Here is a 16,114-nt window from a genome sequence, read left to right on the forward strand (position 1 = left end):
TTTATCTGAAGTACCTTCTTAAAAAAATATTTACAAGTGTGACAACTGAAAAAAAAAATAGCTTGACTTAATTCTGCATTAAAAATATAATTAATTTAATATGTTCTTTATTGTTCTGACATGAAATTAAAACTTTTTTCTTCAGTTTTAATAGAATAAAAATATTTTGCTAAAATTTTGAAAAGGGTAACAGCCCTGACATCTGTCTGCTTTTCGTGGAATTGACAAAAACAGGGCAACAGAGCAGACTTTATATAAAGTTGTCTCATGCTGTAGTTGAAGACTCATTGTTTTTTGGATTTTTAAAAAAAAAAAAAACTGTTTATAGTTCACTTTTCACTTGAGTATTTATAATTTACTATTTAAAGGGCAGTGTATCAAGTTACAAAATAAAATTAAAGAAGAGCTTTATATTTTCTGCTAGTTGTGACACTGCAGTTTTACATAAAAGTCATCATGAAAAAAAAACTTAGATACATTTTTCATTTTTATCTCTTCTCAACATGTGTAATGTAGGCTATACTAAAAATACAATAAATAATTTTGCATATCTTCTTACCTTTTCTACACATTGCATCAAGGGTACTCTGACAGCCTGATTTCCATCAAGGGAAACAACACAAGCTTCTGAATCTGGTGTGGCCTCTAAAAGAGCGTGAACAGCTTCAGCCCCCATTCGACAACCCTAAACCATGTGCAGGAAAACATAAAACTACATCGATCACAGTTAATTAGTACACTAGTACTTTGACTAAAGTATTATCATGATTATTTACTATACTACTTTTTCATAATTACTTAATACAGCACAGAACCCCTTATCCAGAAATCAGAAAACCGGAACGAAATTAGATACATTTTCCTGCCATTTTTTTTTTTTTAAAAAAAAAGGTTTTTTTCCTCATAAGATTTTAAAATTTTTCTTTCTTTTTTGAAAGATGTTCATTTACCATCATTTTGGAAATAATCATTAGTGTATTACTTCATCGTTTTTTCTTCTTTTTAAGATTATTTCCAAATAATTTCTTTACTTTGGTTTAACAATATTAAAAAAAAAAAACGGCTTTTTGTAGTGATTCAGAAAACCGGAAAAATCAGTTATCCGGAATAGCGATGGTCCCGATTGTTCTGGATAATCGCTTCCCTACTGTATATTAATAATTAGTGAATAGGAAACAATTTAATCTACTAACTACTTAAATATATTTCGTTTCGAGATGATTTAGTTTTTTTTATGTTTAACTTTAAATAGTTTAATATTACTAAGTACCTTCATGGCTCTATACTAGAGAAGAGTGATATCAAAATTTTTATATCATGATGCATCATCAGGAAATATCAATATTTTGAAATATTTGTCTAATTTAGTTTCGTTATTGTTTTGAGATAATTATATAGTTTTTTTAAGTCTATAATTTTTTTAAATAGTTACATATAATATAACAAAGCACCTATATGGCTCTATATTAGAGCGGGGTGATACCCAAACATTTAAATCATGATATATCTTCAGGAAATATCAAGATTTTGAAATATTTTTCAAATTTAATTTATTTCTGTGTCATTATTTCAGCATTACATAGAATTTATGATATATCAAGAGAGCACATTATAAAATAATGTTATCGTGACATTTATAAAATAGCAATATTTCTTGATATATAATATATATTCATCATATATAGGGCATATAACAATTACCAAGATTCTGTCAAAAGCAGATGGGCTGCCACCTCTTTGTACATGACCGAGAACAGTTATACGCGTATCCTGCTGCAACTTATCTTCGATAACCTGAAATAATTGAATAAAAGTTTTAGAGAAAGAAAAAGTGAAAATATAAAAAGTTTTAGAAGACAAATTAATACCTTTTTAACTTGCTCAGCAGTTATCGGATTACAATCCTTGTCCTGAGCCCCCTCAGCTATCAGAATAATATTTAGCCTTTGACCATTTTCTCTCTCCTAAAAAAATAGAAATAAAGTAAGACTATAATGCGAAACTTTAGTTATCCCAACATTATGAGGAAAATAAAAAAAAAAAGACAAAGAATGGATGGTTATCAGATTTAAAGATAAAACACATTCTTAAATTAGATTTGATAAATTGAAATATAGTAATAAAATGTAAACTCAAAATGGCTAGAGATTGATAGTTTGGTTTATTTTTTGTGTCAATAGAGAAAACTAAACAATTCATCATATAATATAAATTAAAACTATCACAAACCTGCATAAGTTTTTTGCACAGAATTTGTGGCCAGTCTCTTTCAGGTGGCCATTCTGGAATGAATACAAAGTCTGCCTCACTCGCTAAAGCTCCAACTAATGCCAAATAACTGGAAAAGAGAAAATTTTTTAAAAAAACTAATAGAAACAAACTTTATTTAGACACTACAGAGAAAAAAGGAAAATTGAACTTACCCACAATGACGACCCATAACTTCCAAAATAAAAGTTCGTTGATGACTGAAAGAAAAAATCAAATTATTCAGTATGGTAGAATTATTGAATCTAAAAGACATTATCATTTTTTTATAAATTACATTTACTAAATGATTTTAAACCTGTAACAGATAAATATGATTAGTTCACTAATCATCCAAATTGTAATTAAGGACTAAAAATAATACAATGTTGCACCTCCAAATCTTCATTCTGAACTACCCATTAATTTTTCTGTATCATAAACACAAATAAAGTAAAATAGTGCTTTTAAAATCTTTGCTTACATTGTAATAGAACAATAAAAGCTTAAGTAAATTTTAGAATAGCTATTCGTTTATTGAATTAATATAATAATCACAGAGCTAAGTATCATTTTTCTTAAAATATATTTACTAAATGATTTAAAATAATATAATAATACGAATAAAAACTTTTAAATGAGCATATTTGCTTATCAGAATTTGTAACAGAAATTAGTTAGCATAAGTTAATTTTTACAGTTCTATTTTGAGAATCTTTTATAAGGACTATCAACTTTTTACTATCAACTTGGAGTGTGCTTGTTTTGTTCACAAATTCCTATAACTGATTCCATCATTTTTGTTACGAAATCAAATTGAATTATTTCTTCAAAAGATAAATTTTTAATTAAAAAGTAGTCAATTTTATATTTTAAAAACTTAGTGCAAAGATTTGTTTTCACATTTCATTGGGGTCAGTGTGCGAATCATTTTTAAAAATAAGATTTAATATTAATATTACAGTAATTTCCGGTAGATAGGCTGCTACCTATATGTGTTTAAAAGTTTTCTTGTCACGATGTGCAGCCTATACGAAGAATTCATTTATCCTACGCCATACGTGATCATTTTTCGATCACGAGGGATTTATTCAAAAACAGATGTTTACCGAAAATTTTCTGAAATTACGAACCTTTTTTGTAATGAAACGTTTTCTGAAAATGATTTTCCTTATTATTTTTTTCTCATTAAAATATAGTTTGATTACAGAAGTTTTCAATTGACGAAATGCCGCATGATGTTATCTACAAATGGTGTTACAAATTCCGATTTGTAACTTGAGAATAATTAAACTTAGTACGCTTTATTTTCAACTCCCTTCTTCTCATCTATATTTTCTTTATAAATATTTTATTTTAAACTGTCACAAAACTAGAAAATAAACTCTTTTTGTTCTATACATTGATTGGATTTCAGTAGATACTTTTAGTTGTATTTCCTTTTAATAAATTTTTTTTCAACGCTGATTTCAGTCCTTTTTGCGAACCAATGCATTCAATACATAATACATAGAAATTAAAAAAAAGAAAACAATGCTTCTGCATTAAATAAACGCGCCTAAGAAGAAGAAATAACAGGAATTTTAAATTGACTCCACTCTGCCGATTGACTGATGTAGGAACTGTCAAATTGAGACTGAAAAAGAAAGATTAAATTCGAAAGAAAGAAAAAAAAAAAAACGATATTCTTTAAAACAAATCCCACGATTGAGCTTATAGAAAATACCAAAAATAAAATGGAACAAGACTTCGAACTATTAATTGTATTTTAATTGGAACATTTGCTTCTATCACAGAAACTAAATTCATTAGCCATTGAAATTCATAATTTATTATTTTTTTCTTCTTGAAAGTAAGTATTCTTTTTCTTTTATATTCTACATCGTCTTTTCTTTTAATCAATTTCAGTAAAAAAAAAAATTTAGTAGCGTTTACTTCAGCATTTTCTACATCATCTAAAAATCAAGAATAAACTTTTTCAATACTTTATTATTTTTCATTATCTATAAACTTATTTATCACTGATATATATATATTTTATAATAAATAATTGAAACTTAAGATTTGAAGACGAAAGATTTTGTCTTATTTGAAATAAACTGCTGTTTGTAGAAAATGCAACACCATGAAGGAATCATCAGAATCAAATGAAATTCGCAGCAAATGTCAATTATAGGATATTATGCAAATTAATAAAGTTTCAGAGCCATCGCGCGTGCGTGGCGCGCGCAGCGCCCTCTGAATTGATGCTGAAAGCGTATAAATAAAGTGCTGTAGCGGGACGTTGAAAATAGTCTATGATTATTTGTTAGTGGCAAACGTTTAGTGAGACCTGAGTATGCCTCCACGACGGAAGAATAAGAAATTCAAGCAACTTACGGAGTTTGAACGAGGGAGGATAATCGGCCTTCGAGAAGGAGGATTTTCCTATCGCGCAATAGCAGCTCGTATGCAGCGGAACAGTTCCACAGTGATGCGAGTTTGGAAGCAGTGGACCGACGAGCACCGAACAACTCGAAAAACAGGCACTGGACGACAGAAGGTGACGTCAGAGCGCGATGATCGACACCTGCTCCGCATGGCGGTGAATGATCGCACAGCTTCCTCCAGGCAGCTGGCAGCACATTGGTCTACTGCTACAGGTGTACAATTGTCGGCTTCGTCAATTCGTCGTCTGCTGCGCCGTGGATTGCGTGCAAGGGTGCCATTATACAGGATTCCCCTCACGGCGGATCATCGACGGCTGCGTCGGCAGTGGGCTCTTGAGCACAGAGACTGGCGAGATGATTGGCACCAAGTTGTCTTTTCAGATGAATCACGCTTCAATTTGTGGACCCATGATGGCCGTGTTCGTGTTAGACGTTATGCCGGTCAACGCTGCCTTCCTGAGTGTATTATTGAACGACATAGTGGTCGAACACCCGGAGTTATGGTCTGGGGTGCGATTTCGTATCATGGACGATCCAATTTGATACGAATTGAGGGTAATCTCAATAGCAACAGATACGTCCGTGAAGTGCTACAGCCCGAAGTCGTTCCTTTCCTTCAAGGCATCCCTGGAGCTATCTTTCAGCAGGATAATGCACGCCCACATGTTGCGCGGACTGTTAGAGACTTCTGTTCAGCACAACGCATGCAACTTCGTCCTTGGCCTGCTTATTCGCCGGATATGTCGCCTATTGAGCACGTGTGGGATATGGTTGGTTGGCGTCTCACTCGTGATCCGCGTCCTGCAGTTTCCAAAGACGAACTTTGGTTGCGCATACAAGCGATATGGAATTCTCTTCCTCAAGCAGATATTCAACATCTGTTTGACTCCATGCCACGTCGTATAGCAGCACTTATTGCAGCGCGTGGTGGCTGCACCAAATACTGATTTCGGACGCTTAATTTGTTTCTTTTGTTTTGAAAATTTCATCATTTATTTGTATCAGTACAAGTCGTTTCTGCATTAAATTTCATTTGATTCTGATGATTCTTTCATGGTGTTGCATTTTCTACAAACAGCAGTTTATGTTTCCTTTGTGAATTAAGTGCAACAAAGTAGTTTTTTTTTTTTAAAAAAATTTCTATGTTTAACTGTTTTGGTTAAAAGAGAGCTAAATTTTTTAATGATAAACAATAAGAACTTTATTTTTAAAATTGGATATTCTTCTTTAGAACCATGATTTTTTAATTATGCAGAAACGTGTTCTTTTCAGAATTCATCATCTTGCCTTTTTCATGAAGCTAAAATGAACCAAGCTAAAAGAACAGTTTCGTGATAAATCAAATTTTAGAAACAAAGAAAATAATAAAACCATCCTCTACAACTAGTGATCAAAAGAACAATTTGTTCAATTTTCTATATGTTCTGCTGTCATTCCCAACCCTTCCTCACACAGGTCATTGTGCTAATGATAGTAGGTGGTTGAGGGAAGAAAGAACGAAACACTTTATCTCTCCCTTCCGAATTTGAAACGTTTCACAGTCCAAAGAGGAGAGGGAAGTGTTTCATTTTTATTTTTACTCACACTAAATTTATGTAGGGCTGTCAATGTCATAAATATTTTGGATATCATAGAATCCCTCCACAATTTCCGCCCCTCCTCTGACTGCTGTGATCATTAATTTTCTTTTTAGCAATTCATTTCTTTTAAAACTATTCATTTTCTTTACAGAAGGTTGAAGGCCACCGAAGAATCTACGTTTCAAAGGCTACAGTTACATTTGATCGTTACTACTGTAACTAGTGAATAAAATAGTTATTCGTCCTGGTTGCACCTGGAATAAGGTGACCTAGCGTGGGAAGGGTGTATTTCAACATATTGCACTGCTTTCTTCACATTCTTTAGTTCATCTCCCCTACTTGTTCTACAGAATTCCATTCATACATTGATCATTTCCCTATCTTTCTTTTATTTTACCGCTATGCCTTCTTTCCCCTCCCCTTGTTTTCAGAACATGAAAAAAATGAGTGGGTAAAAATCACATTTAGAAATTTGGATTTCTTGTTGAAGTTAGCTATCGTTCATTATGATTAAGAGTATAGTACTTTAGTTTTAGTATAGCACTTTTCTAGCACTTTAGAACAAAAAAATTTCTTCAAAACATCATATAATAAAAAGCGATGATCGATCGAAAAAAAAACGAAAGTGCGGCCTCTACGGCGCATGGCTTATAGGATGCAGTGTTTTCACTACAGCGCGAGAACGCGAGAATCTTGCATATTTTTTTCTTTTCTCGCATTAAAAAATGATTACCGCGAGAAATTCGCGCATTCTATAAATCAATTTCAAAATTCGCGAATTTCTCGCATTTCGGAAAAAGCTTCGAATTACGCAATTTATAATAAAATCCGTTTCACTTTCTTACTGGATCTTTCATTATTTTCAACATCTGCCCCATTATCTAGCTTCCCTATTTACCAGTATTGTTCAGAACCTTTTCGAACAACAGAACACAACCACGGAACCCCTTTCAAAATACATTTCTCTGCAACCACGCGTTTACCGTAGGTAAGGTTTCTTCATGTAAGACGTTCAAATTTTTTATGCACTTATGCAAGATGGACAAATACCTTGTAAAGGCAAAATTTTCTATGATGATGCATCAAAATTATTCAATACTTTAAAAAGTAGAAGACGCTAAAAATGTATTATTATTAAAGAAATGATTTTTTTGCAAGAGTTTTTGTGTTTTTTTTAGAAATCTCACTTAACTTTTTGAAATCTCACCCTGTGTTTGAGAAAGGGTGAGAAATTCTCACCCATTTTTTTTCTATGATGAAAACACTGGGATGAAAATAAAAATTTTAACAATGTTTTTCACGGGTGCAGCCTGTACAGCGTGTCCACTGGAAATTACTGTATTCTATTACAATGACATACTTGGTAATGGTGGTTAAATCACTTCATTTATCAAATACGCTTGCAGTAAATGATGCTATTTTCATAGTACAGTAGAGAACCATTTATCCGGCATCCAGATAACCGGGAAACTAGAAAACCGGGGTAAATTTTGCTCCGTTTTCCTGCCATTTTAAACTAGAACGATTATGAAAAAAAGTGGAAATTGTACTCATTCTTGAAGTTGAGTAGAGGAAAATGTAAGGAAGGGGCGAATTTCTTCCCCCGCTTACCCAGAGAAACGCCATTTCTTCCGTGACCTTGAAGATCGAGAGGAGGCAGGGAAGGGAGGAATGTTTTATTTTCTCCTTTAGGCCGTCAATCAAACTCAAGGGTGTGGCATGCTGATTTCGTTTTCTGTTTGATTCACGAGGGAGGTGGGGAAAATGCATTGCATGCATATCAGTGATCAGAAGATGAAAGAGAAAAATATATTCATCTATTTAACATCGATTAATAAAAATAAAATCTTTTTCTTTTGAATGAATAAATTCTGATTCTTTGGAAGTGCGGTATCATTTGCAAGTTTTTTTTATGTGGAATCACATCTGCTGTAATTAAAAATCGGGTTTTTATAAAAAAATAAATAAAGAGAGAATTGTTTATTAATTGAAACATAGGATTATTTTGATTGCAGTTTCGTTTTTATGATTCCACTACGTTTGATTTATTTTTCTTGTCACGATAAATTTCGCACTCAATAAATTAATTCTTTTTATTCATAAATTTTATCATAAGGTTTTTTTAAAAAAATTCCGTTGATCTTGCCTTGTTCTGGGTTTTAATATTTATGATAGTGCCTTTTTTAACTATCGTTTCGGTTTGATAATTTTCAAGTGTTTTTATTTAGAATAATAAGTTTTCCTTTTATTTTGTCGTCCCCCCCCTGCATAATTAGGTATGAAATATATTGCGTCATTTAATCATTGGTTTTGTTTATATTAGTTAATTTAGGAATTGCAATTATTTTTAAAAAATAAATATGAGAATTTTGCATGTTTTAAACTTGTTTTTCTTGTCTAAACTTGCAAATTCTTTTAAATGTTATTTTTCAACCATTTTCTTTCCCTTTTAAATTTAGGAGTGACTTTCTTTTTTCTCTTACTTTATGTGTTACACTTTTTCCTTGTAATTCGGGTTCGACAAAACATCAATTAATGACACTTTTTGGTCGATCCAGAAAACCGGGAAATTCAGACATCCGGGATAGCAATGGCCCCGAGCATCCCGGATAATTGGTTCTCTACTGTATTATAATTTCTACATGTATAAAGTTGTTTTTTTAAAATTTTCATAATTTTTGGGTTTTTATAAAAACATACTCAATATTTTTTACCAACAAGACTACTTAAAAATAGCATGATAAAACAATCCTTAATATTGCTTAGGCTTTTTAATACTCAATACTTTATTAAACTATTTAATTATATGCTAACTGAACATACATAAGTATAAGCATTTTACTTAAGCATCACATGATTAATTGTCAAAATATATTTCTTAAACATCATATCAGATCTTTAACAATCCGATTATTTAAAAAATTACTATAATTATCATCAAATAATACATTTGATGACCAAATGTTTACAATGGAATATAAATCACCCACTAAATAAAAAAAAACATTTAATAATATTAAGAGTTGATATTAATGACAAATATGGGATTGGAACAAGTTTAAACAGTAAGTTAAAGGTAAATGCAGAGATAAGTTTTATTAGTTTTAAGCTAATGACATTTTAGGATATCTGGACATTTCTTTTATTCAGATTGAAGTGAAATGATTTTTTTTTCCAGTTAAACAACAATGCTTTGGCAAGAAATAAAAAAGCTGTTCTGAGAGGCCAGTTTTTACATCATGAAGCGAGATTTCAAAGTAAAAATCGAAATCTTAAAGTAAAATTCGAAATCTCAAAGTAAAATTAGAAATCTCAAATTTTGCGCTATGACAAAAAATCTAAATTTTTCACACTTTAGCTATTACTTTAATATTACATATCTTAAATAATTTCATATCTTAAGAAAAAAAAAACGTTTCTTGCTAAACTTCGATACCACTGAATATTTCAACAAACAATTATTTTACTCACATAAACTGAAGAGGTGATAATGTTAAGTTTTAAGAGAAACACAATATACTGTAAAAAAACTAATAAATGTAAATTAGATTTAGATTTTAAGTAGTTGTGTATTATGAAGAAAATTTATAAAATATGAATAAATAAAAGTTGTATTTAAAGATGTAGAATATATGTGCTACATCATAAGCTGAGCAGTATTTATATGATATACTGTATTTAAAAAAAATGGAATAATCATACACTGTGCTTAGACATGCTATCAGATTTCAAAAAGAATAATATAACATTAAAACTTTCAGGAAACTTATGTAAAAATCGCTAATCATAAATAGGAATTGTATACTAATATACTGATTGAGGAAGTATATGCAAAGTTTTTTTAAAAAATGACAATAAATTAAGGTTGAAAAAAATTTAATAAAGAAGTTAAAAATAAATTACATGATTAAGAAGAATTCACAATGGGAAAAATGCATATTAAAAAATGCTAAATTTAAAAATATGAAGTATTGCACATAAATTGCATATAAACAAGTATTTTAAGTGACAGCTATAATATCAATTATATATCTATAGTAAAAGGCAAAAAGCAAAATCTTTATCAGTCAATTAATTTTTTAAAACAGTAAAAAAATTATTGAGACTTGCTTCATCAACAATAAATATATTTGCCAATGGGAATACAAAAGTTTTGACTACATTAAGAGCTCGGGGAACAGCAACTATACATAATAACATAATGACTTACCTTGATGCAGTTGTTACAATTGCATCGACAGATTCTAAGATACGGTGGAGTGCCGAATCTGTTCCAATAGTCATGTCAGTGCCACAAAAATCATTATCAATGGACCCAACCATTCCTACTATGTTTAGATGCCCACACATTTTTCTTTTATCTGGTGTTATAATTCCTGAAAACAAAAGTCATAATAAAGAATAAAACATTAGTCATAATAAACAAATATTACCCCTAAAAATAATATTTGCTGCATGGTCTTAGCCATAATAAATAAATATTAATAACTCATTTCTGTTATACCAGTGATATTTTAAACTATGGGATAAGAGATGGAGACTAGGTAGCAGTGAAAGATATTCTAGAAAAATTTGAAAAATGATCCTTTCCAACATTAATGACTCAAATCAGAAAAATAATTTTGATATATAAATTTATAACTAAATTATAAATTTGAGATATATTAGAGATTATCTTCAAAAGATGGCAAACCTTTAAAGGCAAGGATCTTCCTAAACTGTTTCATGAAAATAATTATTTTTGAAAGCTGTTAAAGAATTTTTTTTTTACTTAATGTTATTAAAGTAGCTCTGTTTTGTAATTAAACATTCAACTAATCTATTTAATTTTGAAACTCTAACAATCAATAACTCTTTATTTTAAAAGAGACTCTTGGATTATAAAGCTGTCCTGGGTATTGATTTTGGATTGTGGATAATAATAATATAAAAAATAGTGTAAAAAATTCTGACCTGAAATTCAGGACTTGAAATTAAGAAAAAGGTACCTCAATAATGCAAAACAGGAAATTGATTTAATAATAAATTATTAGATAAGAAAAAATACAACTTTACTGAATTATTTAAAAATATTTGTAAGACGATAAATACCAGTTTTCTCCAATTCATCTAAAAGAGAACACCACTCCTGTCTGAAGATATTTGCACCAGTTAAGCTGCCATCTCCTCCAATCACTACCAAATCTGTGATGTTATGTCGCACTAAATTTGCAGCTGCTTTTAATCTTCCTTCCAGAGTAGTGAAATCTTTGCACCTAGCACTTCCTATAACTGTTCCACCCTAGAGAATGATGTCAAAGTACACAGTTAAAATGCAGTAACATTTAAAAATATTAAAGAATTTCAAATTATTTACATCGGAAATAAAAAAAAATTTATGTACATTGAGCTAAAAAAGGAAATGAAAAAATTATCCTGAACTATTTTTGATTTAATGATCGAATTTTTACTCGGAATGATTTTGGCAGGAGGGGAAAGGTAGGGGCAAGTCCCCTTCCTAGTAATTTCTTTTTTAAATCAAAAAAAAAAAAAAAAAAAAAAATCTATTTTTTTATATTTAAACTGGCTTTACTTCTCTTTTTTACCTAAAAAAATTTGCTGTGTCTACTATTCTTATATTTTTAACCAATTATTGCAAAAACTTTCATTTGAAATGGGGAATCCTTTTTACTTATTACTACTCATTAATCTTCCTAAACTTTTTACTTATTACTAATTAATTAGAAGAAGCATTTGGATTTTTTTTTTGACATGTGTGAATAGAATGAGTTATAAATATTTTAATGCCTCATTAAATTACTCCAGCACCAGATAAAGCAAGTTGCATAAAAATAATAATAATATGGAAAAAAATATGATTGCACACATATTTTAATGGCAATCAATGACTGATAATTATATGATTAAATTGAAAATGTCTATAAGGATGAATCCTATTTTCTTATATCTGCCAGTTAGAAGTTTAAAAAAGAGGGTAATTACAGTATAGTCTCGAAAGTTTGAGTTTCCCATAAACCTGAGCTAGAGAAAAAAAATTAGTCTTGCCCCCAAATAATGACCAACGCACACATAACATATGTAACTATTACTAGGACTGGTTTCACAATGATTACTTCAACTGCATGTTGAAAATTACCGACATGATAGTGGTAGATGAACAATTGAAATGATGAAGATGAGTGATGAACATTTAGAATTTATAGATGCTTGTAGAAATGATTGAGGTTTGGGCAATATGCAAATGTACAGTAAAAAGGAGAATCTATCAGATTCCTCGCAATGATTTTTAAAAATATCCTGGAAAAACAAGTAAAATTTTTCTTTTCACTCATTTGTTGAATTTGGAATATACACCATAACTTTTAATAAAATCTGACATTTCTAAAAAAATTTTGTTTTTGAGATTTTGCTCATGATGTCTTTTTTTAAGATTGTAAAAATAAAACAGTCTCGAAACATTCTTAAAAATAAAACAGTCTCGAAATATTTTCTTTTTTTTGGGGGGGGGGAGCATAGACTGTATTATAATTTTAATAAGAATCTGCAAAGAAATATCTCTGTTGAAATATAATAACATTTAATCCTTCCGTCATGTCAGTCGGCTCGACTGAAGTGACGCCACTGAACAGTGCACCATACAGCAAAATGTACGCATTGCATGTCGGTAAGCTGATGTTCAGATAATTGGAGATTTTCGAAGCATTATATAAAAATGCAATTTGAAATAATTCAAATATATCTTAGTTATTTAATTCAGTATGTTACCAGATTTGTGCTTAAAGTAGATAAGTAATAACTTGATTTGTGCATATTTTACATTTTCTTTCATAAAGTATAGATAACTATCACTAAAAACAAACAAGTTAACTATGGCGAAACATAGATTCAAGCCTTGTGGCAGAATCGCAGCGACACGGCGACATTGTAGCAGAACGTTACTGAGTTCTGAAAGATTTTTCTTTTGAAAAGTAAAAAATTTTAGTTTTCTTTTCCACAGAAATTGTCATGTAATATTTGAATGATGGATGTAGATAATCACTTTTTAACTATCTCAATTTACACCAATAGAATCGTAAATCGATATAATTTTTCGATGTAATTTTCGGCAGTTACTGATATCAATTTTCGCATGGTTTTTAAATATCCCGATATATTTCAAACAATATGGAAAATTCGAATCGTGCATTTGAATATTTACTTCTTAAGGCAATGATTCTATAAAATTTTTGGCAGTTATTGCTATTGATTTCTCCATAGTAGTGAGTTTTCCCCCAAATAAAATGCGTGAATATCACCCATAATATAAGAATAAAAAATATTTTCATGTTCAAGTAAAAAAAAACATAATAGATTTTTTTTGTTGTAAACACAGCGCTTCTGTTATTGTAAATTAATAACGTATATGTTTGTTATTATTAAAAGCATCTTGCAGAAAGATATTAGTGCTAGAATTTGGTCGCAATTAGCTCGAAAATATTCTGCCTCAGGGGATTCAAGTTACATTTGCAAAAACATTATTTCACATTATCTTTTAATTTTAAAACATGAAAAAAATTTCGAATTATGTTTTCTTTTTTCAATAAATCTTAACAAATGAAACTGTTTAGTAAATGTCTAATAAAAAATAGTCAGGTTCATGAATTTTATAATTTTTTATTTATAATCAATAAGAACAATGCTTTAGTAAATTACTTACTAATTAAAAAATCATATATATTCTAAAAATTTCAGCAATAATTATACGAAATATACTTACTTTATGAATAATGCCGGACACACTAACCCAGGTAGCTTCTACAATATAATCATCCCCATCAACCATTCCCTGATATCCTTCTTTGATGAAAAAAACTTTAATTCCCATGTACATGCCCATACGTACAACAGCCCGAACAGCAGCATTCATGCCTAAAAGAACATTAAGTTAATGCATATCCACATAAAAAAATATTTTGCAAAGAAAAATTATTATTTCCAACATATAGTATTAAAATAATGCATGATAAAACAGGCATTTCTCTTATACAGCAAACTAAAAGACTTCTTCAACAGCCTGTTGTGTGACAGAAGAAGTCATGGAGGACAGTGTTTTCACTACAGCGCAAAAATCTCGCATATTTTTTTCTTTTCTCGCAATAAAAATTATTAAGGCGAGAAGTTCGCGCACTCTATTAATCAATTTCAAAATGTGCGAATTTTGGAAAAAATTTCGTCTTTTGCCATTTTGACTAAAATCTGTTTAACTTTTCTTGTATTCACAGTATTGTTCAGAACCGGTGTGAAAAGCAGATCCCCCCGAACCACGAAACCCCTTTCAGAACACATTTCTCTGCAACCACGTATTCAATGTAGGTAAGGTTTCTTCAAGTAAGACGTTTACATTTTTTGTGCATGCATGTAAGATGGACAAATACCTTGTTAAGGCGACATCTTCTGCTCCGTAACAAACAAATGAAAATGAAACAAATGTCGGTAGAAACGGTCAAATTGAAACAAATACGGATATTTTTCAGCCAAATAAATATAATACCTTATGAAAAAGTAGATATAGAACATTTTTCATATGATGTTGCAGCAAAAATATTCAATTAGAAGATGTTAAAAATTTATTATAATTAAAGAAATAATTTTTTTCCAAGTCTATTCGTGTTTTTTTAATTTTTAGAAATCTCACTTAACTTCTTGAAATCTCACCCTGTTTTTGAGAAAGGGTGAGAAATTCTCTCCCATTTTTTTTCTGTAATGAAAACACTGGAGGATAAAGTCTCACAATTACAATATTTACTAACGGTATGATGATTACAATGCATTCAAACCAGTCTTACTTCCCAGACAAGCTGATACTTTTATTCCCTTCCTTGTCGCTCTCGTGAAAATGACAAGGTGACGTTTCGCTCTCTATTTCTCGCTCCCTTGATGTTTCCGGGCTGGAGTGTTGAGCAGTAACGCGAAAATAAGAATAAAGCTAATTCTTTTCTTTTGCTTGGAAAACACTCTATTTCTCATTTTACACACCAGGTGGCAGTACCAGGATATTTTTAAGGTAATTGTAGATAGTTTATTTTAAACTAGATGTCAGCACTAATCAAATACATGTATAATTTTCAGGAACAAAAAAATTGACACTTTCATGACCATTTTTTTGAAAATTAACTGATCATTAAGGGGTTGACGTGAAGCTGGGTGGGCTTTAAGATGCCACTGGGTATATATACAAAGCACAACATAGCTCTGAAATAAAAATCTCAGTCTTGTCTCTCTAATACCAGAGCTCTGTTTATCCTGACACTGATTAACTGAGTGGCCTGATCATTCAAGGACCATACATTGATTTCCCCGCTTTAAAAAAAAAATGAAAAAAAAATCTATCTTCAGATACTTTGAAGGTGTTTTACTTGAAATAAAATTTTAAAAAATATAGAAAGGCTTTTCCTTTGGGGCTAGGATGTTTAATTTATTTTCTCTGGAATATTTTCATTTAAGTATCTGTTTGCACCAACTACAATTACCAAAGTGATTTTGATCTTTTAAAATTTAAAAAAATAAATGTGAAGAAGTAGAGATAGCTGATTTATAGCCTTCACAATGGTCTCCTTTTGTGATGTTTTATTTAATGTTAATTTTTAGAAGCAATTATTTTTGAGTAGGTACAGTTATGGAATTTTTTTATATTCTTATGCCCCCAAAACTTGATCATTTGAGCAGGTGCTGATATGGTAATCTTTTCAACATATGTAGGGGGGGGGGAAGTATTAAACAATATGACCCTTATAATTTTGACATTTCTTTAATTTCGAAAAAATCAGTCATATACTGATATTAGTTAGAAGTAAAACTTAAGATAATTTTTGTTTTTTC

At 30.3% G+C, this 16,114-nt stretch overlaps 1 protein-coding gene across 1 annotated transcript in view; it reads right to left on the reverse strand.

The window, feature by feature from the left end:
- The window catches only part of LOC107454835 (ATP-dependent 6-phosphofructokinase), a 38,883-nt gene that overhangs the window by 22,206 nt on the left and 563 nt on the right, over positions 1–16,114 (reverse strand). The window contains exons 2-9 of the mRNA XM_016072163.4: positions 14,013–14,164; positions 11,348–11,537; positions 10,467–10,632; positions 2,424–2,468; positions 2,230–2,338; positions 1,869–1,964; positions 1,702–1,794; positions 560–685 (exon numbers count right to left, since the gene is read on the reverse strand). Of these exons, the coding sequence (XP_015927649.3) occupies positions 560–685; positions 1,702–1,794; positions 1,869–1,964; positions 2,230–2,338; positions 2,424–2,468; positions 10,467–10,632; positions 11,348–11,537; positions 14,013–14,164 (977 nt within the window). The remainder of the gene's footprint in view (positions 1–559; positions 686–1,701; positions 1,795–1,868; positions 1,965–2,229; positions 2,339–2,423; positions 2,469–10,466; positions 10,633–11,347; positions 11,538–14,012; positions 14,165–16,114) is intronic.

Source organism: Parasteatoda tepidariorum, chromosome 8 (assembly GCF_982258835.1).
Source record: "Parasteatoda tepidariorum strain Cologne lab strain chromosome 8, Ptep-v5.0, whole genome shotgun sequence".
NCBI lineage: Eukaryota > Metazoa > Arthropoda > Arachnida > Araneae > Theridiidae > Parasteatoda > Parasteatoda tepidariorum.